This window comes from Charadrius vociferus, unplaced genomic scaffold (genome assembly GCF_000708025.1).
Source record: "Charadrius vociferus isolate BGI_N301 unplaced genomic scaffold, ASM70802v2 scaffold1061, whole genome shotgun sequence".
In the NCBI taxonomy this organism is placed as follows: Eukaryota; Metazoa; Chordata; class Aves; order Charadriiformes; family Charadriidae; genus Charadrius; species Charadrius vociferus.
Genome location: NW_009646734.1, coordinates 455,346 through 465,120, shown reverse-complemented (window position 1 = coordinate 465,120; position 9,775 = coordinate 455,346). Strand labels below are relative to the sequence as shown.

General features: G+C 48.7%; 1 protein-coding gene across 1 annotated transcript; it reads left to right on the top strand.

Moving 5' to 3' along the window:
* Positions 1-793: 793 nt before the first annotated feature.
* TRADD (TNFRSF1A-associated via death domain) lies at positions 794-7,292 on the top strand. The gene is made up of 4 exons (XM_009889488.1): positions 794-935; positions 3,473-3,750; positions 5,463-5,655; positions 6,985-7,292. The coding sequence occupies exons 1-4, from the start codon at positions 794-796 to the stop codon at positions 7,290-7,292; spliced, it is 921 nt and encodes a 306-aa protein (XP_009887790.1).
* The last annotated feature ends 2,483 nt before the right edge of the window (positions 7,293-9,775 follow it).

Below are 9,775 nucleotides of genomic sequence, written 5' to 3'. Positions count from 1 at the left end.
CTCAGTCCAGCGTTGCCCTGTCTAGCACAGCTTTTCTGTTCTGAGTATCTGTAGCCTGGGAGGTGTTTTGGTTCATCTTTGCCTTGGGAGCAGAGCTGGTGCAGCTGCGGTAGATGTAAGCGTTGCATTTGCTGGCCAGTGAGGAGCAGGCGTGATGAGAACGGAGAGGTGGATGTGCTGGCTTCCAGGTGCACAAGAGGCTGCAAGAGGCAAATGGTGGGAGAATAATAATAAAAGAGCTAGTATGTAAAGCAGAGGGATAGCCCTGAGCGTCCTGCTACATAAGGCTCTGTAACCTATCCTTTAGTAAGGACAACCAGAGGACAGGGACATCAGGCAAAATGCCTCTGCCTGCAATAGGGCTTCAGTCCGTGTAAACGTGCCAGAACCAGGACTGCCGGGTGCTCCCTGGAGCACCCCAACTATGTGTCCATCTTTAGACTTTGCCAGCTTGGCAGGGCAGTCAGAGGCACGAGAACTGAAAGTCTTTGCTTCAGAGTCTCTTTGAACTATAAAATGAATGGACTCCAGTGGAAAATGAAAGCAGAGCTTTGTGAGCTGCTGAGTCTTTGGGACACCATGTCCCACTGTGCTGTGCTTTACAGAATAACAGTAAACTCCACAAAGGTTACATTTGCTTTAATGACATCACTACCTCCTCTAAGAAATAAGGGTAAATCACCATAATCCTGTCACGCTTGTGCTTAGTGTTCGCTGTAAGCTCTCACCCTGCATCAGGCCATTTTCCCTGTGGTCTCTCCACTCACCTGTGTGGTTTTGTAGGGTGCTGAAGATGGCAGGCAGCTCTGCTCCTTGGATCGGCAGCGCTTACCTCTTCCTCCAGTCAACGTGCAAGACCATCGTTCTGCCGTCTCTCTACGAAAGCTCCCAGAAGAAACCTAGCGTGTTCAAGGCTCTAAAGCTGGCATTAGCAGGTACCCATCCTCTCTGCTATCTTGGCACGCTGTCTCATCTCTTCACGCAACGCCACGCCTTTCTTTAATCTCACGCTCATGGGTAAGGAAAGCTGGTACTCACTGTATTTAGGAAAGAGAATAAAGCACAGCAAGTCCAGCAGGGCTCCACCAAGATGGTTGGGGGCTGAAGCACTTGTCCTTTGAGGAGAGGCTGAGGGAGTTGGATCTGTTCAGCCTGGGGAAGAGAAGGCTTTGGGGGACCTACCAACAGCCTGCCAGTACCTACGGGGAGAGGGCGATGCAGCCACACTCTTCACAGCGGTGCACGGGGAATAAGAGGCAACAGGCACAAATTGAAATGAGAGGTAGCCACCAGGTATAAGGACAGACATTTTCCCCGTGAGGACAGTCAAGCAGTTGCCCAGAGCGACCGTGTATTCTCCATCCATGGAGGTTTTTAAAACGGGTCTGGATAAAGCCCTGAGCAACTTGGTCTGACCTCAAAGCTGACCCTGCTTCGCATGGGAGGTTGGGCTAGAGACTTGCTGGGCTTCCTTCCAACTTGAACTATCCTGTGCGTTAACCTACTTTATGAATGTTTGTTTAAACCCATTTATATAAGAGGGGAAAAGATTGCAATTGCTATGAAAGAAGATTTAATTTCTGTCTTTATACCACCACAGAAATGATTTCTACTTTGAGAAGCTGATTTTTTAAATTAGTGATAGCCATTATAAGTTTTTTTTTTCTGCTATGAACAGGCACAATTACATTACAAATATGTAAGCCTATTTACATCAAAAAAGGACTTGAGATGCAAATGGCCATAAAACTATGTTTCTCTATCCACCCTTGCACCGAGCTGACTGCAGAATAATAGTAATTTGAAGAGTTTATCATCCTTACCTGGAATGACTCTCATGGCGTTCTTTACCTGTCATACAGCTGAGCCTATATTATTTAACGGGGCTTGTGTAACTATTCTGTAATATCTTGTGGCAATCAAGAGTCTAGCCAAGTCAGCTAGTTTATCCAGTACGGGCCTGCTCATCTTGCAGCTCAATCCAAAGATGTGAAGCAGCAGGAAGCCTGACACAGTTGTCCAGTTAGGCTCGATTTATGGCTGTCTTTAGGCACTGGAATGTGAATCTGCTCACACATTGAAAGGAAAGCCCACAAAACCACTAAATCCTACCATGCTTATTCAGACCTAAAAAGGACATGAAATCTGAAGCTGTCTGAAGTTTCATGAAGAAACATGTGCAAAGTCCTCTCTTTTGAGGTAGCTTTAAGCAGTCTGGTACACTATTCGTAAAGGTTTCCATGGCTGTGCAGCTTTTCCCTCCCCAGCCCTCTTACCATGTTACGGAAGCTTTTGTTTAACCAGCACTCAGAAAAACAAAGCATGAAGGAAGTGATAAAAAGACATTTCTGGACAGCCACAGTGAATTAAAATGCCTCTCCTAGGTGCTTAGCCCCATGTCCCAGTTACACATCTGGTCCAAACTAAACTTTCTGATGCAACCAGGACTCCGTAAACCCTATAACGCCATTGTTAGATCACATACTTTTAAAGGCCAGGTCACTCGTCCCGCCTAAGACGGAGCACACAAGACTGCTTTGCCTTGGGATTGTCCTCCAAGCATGTCCAAATATGCCATGAGGCGTGGTTTAGAAATAGCTGATGTAGTGCCAGTCTGAGCTGGTACCTCCATGCGGCCCTGTGCAAGGACAGGCCAAGAGGTTAATTCAGGCACAGCCAGCCTCCCACAGGCCTCTGCTGCAAAAGCGAGAAAAACACATACTCTAAACTGCCATCATCAGCATATAAAATCCCTGTGGAGACAAGGTCAATGTGCACAGCTAATCAAAATTAAATTTTGCTGGGAGAAGGAAGAATGAAAGGCTGGACAATCTCTGTTGTCCATGTCGCTCGTGTTGCCCCCGCACTAATGTTAGAGGGTACATCCCTGCCTTCTCCTTGCTTAGATTTTACTGTAAATTAATTCTCTGTGCAAAAGAGCTTAACAGGTCAAGGCCCAGTCTCAAGCAGCCTAATTCCTGTGGCTGGATCTATCATTTGCCATTTGTGAGATGCATTGAAGGCTCAGAGCCAGCCAAAAGCTACCTCTAGGCACAGGGTGGAGAAGAAATGCTGAGTCTTTTTCCAGGACCTTCATCACTGCATAAAACTCCAGTCACAAGGACTGAAGTCTAAGCGCTGAGCTGAACTATGTGCTTTCATCTATAAAACTTTCCTGTGCTACCAGTTTAGTGTAACCATTTCTGTCCTGGAAATGGAACCTCAAACTTAAAACCTCCCCTAATAAACAGTGTTGAGATAATTACCTTCATGGGGATTGATGGTGGCAGGGCAGCAAAAACTTAATCCTTTCCTCTTGGTTTTACATACAGGTTTTTCTTCCCAGAGGACTTTACCACAGAGAGAAGAGAATTCAAAAGCTACTCCATTGCAGGCTTGGTGGTGGATGGGAGTGGGTCTGGGTTGTCTGTCTCATGCCTGGATAGTGACTCTGCTCACTTCTCCCTGCCAGACTCCACCGGTAGCGTGAACGGTGTGGACATGCTCAAAGTGCACTGCAGCCACCCGCACCTGATAGTCCAGCTCAAGTTCTGCAAGCAGGAGAACTGCCGCCGGTTCCTGCAGAGTTACCGGGAAGGAGCGCTTCAGGAGTCCCTCCAGAATCACCTCCAGCTCTCCTTGGCCATGACCACGGTGCCTCTTGAAATGGAGCTTAAGGCTGGCAACGAGCACCTCGACAACATGCTGAAGGATGAGGATCGCTGCCTGGAGTGCATCTACAGAGAAAAGGTGAATGGGAGAGGGAGGGAGGCCAGGCAACAACGAGAAGCGGTAGCACAGGACTCGGGAAGGTGGGTGCAAATCTCGCTCTGCTGCAGTGCGTTGGGTTCTTGACTTCTCCATCCTTCAGTTCTCAGCTGTAATACAGAGAAACAGTTCTGCCCTTCCCCAGAAAAGAGCTGTGCGCTTTTCTGGAAGGGCAACAGAGTTACCTAAATCAGCCTACAGAGATCCTGCTAAATCACTGTGGTTTCTGTGTATAACAATAAGTGTGGCTGTTATCACCACTAAGATGAGGAATTACAGGAGGTGCAGTTGAGAGCACGTGCAAGTGTGCCTCAATACACCTGTGAGGCAGGCAGAGAGGACAGCAGTCCTGTGTGGAACCATCACTGCTCAGCACCTTCCTCCCCCGCCTCACACACCACCTCCTCCTCTTAGAGCAACAACGGTAACTGCACCTAGAGATGAGCACGAGCGCAAGCACTCTGCACGTTAGACCAACAACTTGTGACAGAGTGGGGATACACAGCATCTGCTGCCAGCAGGAGTGGGCTGCCCCTTCTGAAGCCTCTTCTCTCAGGGGCAATACGTAATGTCTAGCTTATCGCACACTTTGGTGCTGGCGCTCTAATCCTGCTAGCAGTAAGATCTTGTCACCTCACCAGAAAACCAAGGCATTTTACATGATTACACTCATTGCCTTTCTCCTCTCCTCTTTTTTTTTTTTTTTTCCCCACCTGGAACTAGCAATACCTTATAGCTCTGGTTCCCTGGAGATGGTCCTGAGAAATAGGTAGTCACCATCTACCTGGGAAGATTAGGCACAAGAGCATGTTTTGCCAGGTTGCTTTTCTGTAAGCACAGAAAACGAAATGCAAACCTTTCAGCCCTGGACCAAACAACATGTGATATCCCATACCCTGTCAACTTCTGCTTACTGCTCCCTTCCCCTGCTGAACTAGCTGACTGGACAAAAGAGATGGGCTTATTCTCAGTTCCCCAAAACTGACTCAGTCTGACCTCTGCCTAATAGTGCAACAGTCAGAAAGATGACACTATGGCACAGCCGTCAGTGGCCGAGGGCAGTGCTGGCGTGAGCTGAACACTAGACTGAGCCACAGCGCTCGACAGGTTTGACTCTTCCCATGTGCTTTGCCACCTTTACTCCTTTTCTCATTACGTGCTTTTTGGAGGTCAGACAAGTTTTCTCTTGGTTAGTTGGCTTGGAGAGGATCTGGGGACAATAAAACTTAGGTAATGGAGGGGCAAAGAGAGAGAAGGAGGTTAGCAGGAGCTGCCTGCTTTGGTGGCCAGGAGCTGTTGGATCAGGTCATCCTGTTCTGTGGGTCTGACCCTCACGTGCAGTAAGTCAGAGAAGCCACGCTGCCTGTGGTGCACCCAAATTCATGCAGAGGGCTGCTGAAAATAAACATGGACTAGCAGCAGTTCTGTGCAACTTGTAAGTACTCACTGCTGCACGTGAGAAACCCAGGAGGGGGAGACTGCCTGTTTCGTATCACATTACAGATTCAAATTCACACATTCGCAGCCAGAACTCCATTAGACTCTCTCATTTGGTCAGTTTACGACTTAGACTACAGCTATCTCACTGCTTCTCTCTTGACACCATCATTTTAAGCTGAACCTTCCAGCTAAGCATCTGCAGCTTTGCGAGATGGTGAACCTGGCACGAATCACCAATGCCGTTTGCGTTACAGCCTGACCGCCTGCGGGATGAGGAAATCACAGAGCTGGAGGAATGCCTCAAGAGCCTGATTGTTCACCAGAGCATCAACAACAATACGGCTATAAAAGGCTGCGCATCTCTGAACTCCCCATCTCTACCTTGTCCTTCTCAAGGCATCTCCCTTTCCCCACAAGTCACCTTCATCTTTCAGGGACAGCAGTTCGGTGAGTAGCTAGAACTGACCAAGAGAGCCCTTGGTCTTCCTCGCCTCAAAGCCCAAAAGGGAGGATTAACATGACTACATATTGGGGTCTACCTCAGATAAATCAAGGATTTCCCTGCATCCCGTAAGGAAGGAATTACAGTATTGCCATACTGCTTCAGATCAGGCCTCAACCTGTTTTCTTTCTGGGGTGGCACAGGACCAGATGCTTCAGGATCTGTGTCTCTTCCAGGTTCCGCACATTTTAAAACTCCTTAATACTGAAGAGTACAGAGTAGTTCTCTTCCTCTGTGTCATTTGGTTGAGGTGAGTTAATAGCATAGGTTGGGTCAGTTGGAAAGTTACTACGGACACCACCAGCCCCGCTTTCAGCCAGGACTGATTTGTCCAGGCTCCCTGCGGTGCACGGGCTTTCTCTGGGGTCTGTCCCCTACCGAGAGCTTTCAGATAGTCTCACATAGCAATTTTAGCTTGAGATCAGCTAGATCATTTCTGAGTGTGCTTAAGCTGTGTATACAGTCTCCAAGTGCTAAACAGCCAAGGAGAGAGCTCCTTTCTGCCTTTCAGTATTTTGAGGATGCTTAGGTAGGGAACAGGGGACTTGGTCAGAAAGGCCTTGACAAGTGGCTTTTGAAAGGCAGAAACAAATAAAGAGGATGTCCCTCAGAAAACAAAAGAAGGAAAAAGAGCTGTGGCAAACCACAAGACAGTCCCACCCTGGGTGAGTTAAAAAAAGAAAAAAAAAGGGAAATAGGCATTGCCAAGCTTGCAGGGTGGGGGCAAGCCCAGATACTCTGCTGTTGTGGGAGGAATTCAGTAAGGGGATGGCGTGAGCAAGGCAGGGAGCTCAGATGTGCCAGGGCAGATGGCTCTGAGCAGGGAAGCGTGTCACCACGTGCTACAGTTTGCCACCCGAGTAGCCAGCACTGCCCTGGGGGATGGCAGACTAAGTGGAGAGCGGACATGTCCAGCTCATACACAGGGAGCAGGGATACCCTAAGCGGTGAGGCTTACTCCAGCTGATTTTCCCTTTCCAGCGGTGGAGAAATTCCATCAGAGCACACAGATCTGTGTGCATGACCCCCGGCCCACGGTGGGGCAGTCCCTTTAGCTTCACTGCTTTTGCGCTTCTGCTCCAAACTCACAGTGCTGCCCTGGTGTTAAAACACAGCAGGACAAGCAGAACAGCTCCACAGCAGTTTAATAACATGCTGCGGACACTGAACAGACTCCCTGCTTCACAGAATACTGAGCAAACCTTGGACTAGTACAAGCTGCATCCCATCAGCCATGAAATGCCTCTGTTTTACCTGTCCTCTGTCCCTTTCAGCCAACAGAACACTCACACCAGACGACCACCAGAAATTTGCCAAGCTCGTGTCCAAGAAATGGAAGCAAGTGGGTCGCTCTTTGCAGAAGAACTGCCGGGCCCTGCGTGATCCTGTCATTGATAACCTGGCCCTTGAATATGACCGAGAGGGACTATATGAACAAGCCTATCAGCTGCTTCTCAGATTTATCCAGTCGGAGGGGAAGAAGGCCACAATAGCGCGGCTGATCGCAGCCCTGGAAGAAAATGGTCTCATCAGCTTGGCTGAGGAGCTCTTGGGCCTCCATTCCAACGAGGACTGCTCGTAGAGCCCCAAGGGTAGCGGCATTGCTAAGAGCTTTCTTGCTTTAGCTAGTGTATGAGACTGCTGCAGTGTCTGGGAATGTAAAGTCCTGAAAATCACCGCAGGTTTCCATGTAGATGGGAATGTCCAGGGAAGAGGTTCTGGGCTCGCAGAAGCCAGCACCGACCTCTGACGTTCCTTATTTCATTCTGTTTCCAGAAGTCAGTGTTAACCTTCCCGTGAACTGGTAAGAGAGGCTTTCAGCCTGACTTCCTTCAGGACTGAAATGCCAGACAGTTAGAGACCCCTAGGGGAGGGTGGGGGAGAGGAGAAGAGCAAGGAAGGCATCTCAAAGAATTTCTCTGGGAAGCAGACTACGCCACTGCTTCTCAGGCTGTGGCCCAGGGCCATCACCTGGAGAGCTGCAATATATTTTTTATATGCAAGACATTCATGCCCTCAGGAATGACACCAAGCTAAGACAGAGGGGAAATTAAGGAAAAGTCAATTTTGTATTAGTTTCCTTCTTTGTTCTTCAAATGAGGAAGGTCTGTGGCAAGCGCGTCTGTCCTGCCCTACTCTAGTACAGCTCCTTCCCACCTCTCACCACCTGAAGGTTTCCCTTTTACCTGGGACAGTCATAATCTTCCACAGGGTACAAGATTGCTGCTGCACAACAAATTTCAGGCACTGAAAAAGCAATATGGGCCAGCACAAATTCAGAGAATGATTCCCAACTTTTTCTGGACCATGGTGGACAATAATATATTGACTACATCGCGCTTAGCTCTTTCCCACCAACCCCGAGGGATCTTACGTCTGTGAAAAGCAAAACACAGCACTGGAAGGAAAATAGTTTCCTAGTCAGCAAGTTACCTGCGGAGCGCAGATTGGAACTGCTGCTCTAAGGTGTGTCGCAGCATCAAATACCACCCTGATCCCAGCCCGCAGAGCTGAGCAGTCGCCTCTGACCAGCTGGCTGTTAGTGCCTTCGCTCACTTCTTAACTACCTGCCCTCGGCCTGCTGAGCTCCCCGGAGAGGATAGCTCACGCCATCGCGTCTCGCAACAGTCGGGATTTGCACAGAGCCTTTCCCTGGCGGTGTTGTCACTGTGTGACAATGGGGCATCAGCTGCTGTGCCTGGATTTACCTGCCCTGATTTTGAGGGGTAAAAATGGCTTAAAGGACAAAGCACCCAAACCCCGGGGCTGACTCGTGCTTTCAGTTCCCATGGGAGAAGCTGACTCTCTCCTGGTATGGTTGATGCAGACTGCAACAGAGCGGAGTTTACACCTTTGCCTGTAAGAAAGCACAGCGCAACAAGTATCTAGCATGACACAGGTCCCGTGAAGCACAACAGCAGCTCGATTGCCTTTGACATATTCCCTGCGCTTTCCTGATACGTTTTTACTTATTCTGTTTCGTTAATTCTATCCCTCTTTGCCCGTCCCATCCATGGGAATAGCCAGTGGGCTTTGGAAATTATTTCGGATGCAGAAGGTGGCTCTGCCAGCACACATAAAGCCTGTGTGTGCACACAAGCATCGGGCCACCGGCAGTCATGGTAGGACCAGCTTTTAGACAGGCAAGCCCCGATGGCCTTTTAAACCACAACTGGCATCTTAATCCTTCCTGGAGTCAAAGCTGTCATTCAGTAAGGAGGAACACATTGTGGGATTCAGGTGCGGGCTCAGCTCTGAGCTCCTGGGGCTGGTGCTGCTGCTGCTGTAGCTTCTGCTAAAATGCATGCTGTGAGCACCAGCTAAGTGAAGACCTCGATCGGGAGGATTTAGATAGCCAGCTTGAACCCGGTTGGGGTCCACATGCCTCAGATGCACTGAGCATCACATTTCCCAGCGTAAGCCTGAAAAACCTGGCTTTTTTTCTGTAGGTTTTGAATCCCCAAGGTCACATACGTGGTGCAGAAAGAAAATGGAGGGGGTCAGAGATGGGGAGAATGTTTTCAGGGTGTGAATCTGTTTCCATCTCGCCCTTTGCTTCAAAGGAAGCAAGACTTCATGCAGGCACTGTCTCTAGAAAGACTGTGGCCCCACAGCATTTAAGCCATTCTGTGTCAGTGCTGTTGCAGCCTCATCTCCTCCATTCTTTTGCTCCATGTCCTACCCTCTCCTTTATGGTAGTACCAGCGCTCTTCCCAAAAGGAAGCAATCATCTCTCTGACAGTTTTGCTTTGGGGACCAGCACAGCAACGCTGATGTTAGTTAGTTTAGGCTGCTGTGGAACCATACCTCAAAGTATTTCATTTTCCTGCCAGATCCCAGCTGGGGAACTCTGTTTGGCAGCAACCCACCTGGCAAATGGTATTTAAAAAAAAAAAAAAAACCAACCAAAAAAACCCCCAAACCACATCAGAAACTTGAAAATTACTTTAACAGCAAGAAGGTTTGCTCTGGATTTTGGAAAAATGATTTTTTAGAAGACAAGGTCACATGCATAGCCTGCAATCTCATTCATAATGAATATTTCTAAGCTCTCAGGCTACCTAT

Excerpts from the sequence above, each read along its gene's own strand:
- TRADD (XM_009889488.1), top strand. The coding sequence starts at position 794 with ATGGCAGGCAGCTCTGCTCCTTGGATCGGCAGCGCTTACCTCTTCCTC. Across the intron at positions 936-3,472 it reads TCTAAAGCTGGCATTAGCAG|ACTCCACCGGTAGCGTGAAC; the intron begins GTACCCATCCTC and ends TCTCCCTGCCAG. Across the intron at positions 5,656-6,984 it reads CTTTCAGGGACAGCAGTTCG|CCAACAGAACACTCACACCA; the intron begins GTGAGTAGCTAG and ends TGTCCCTTTCAG.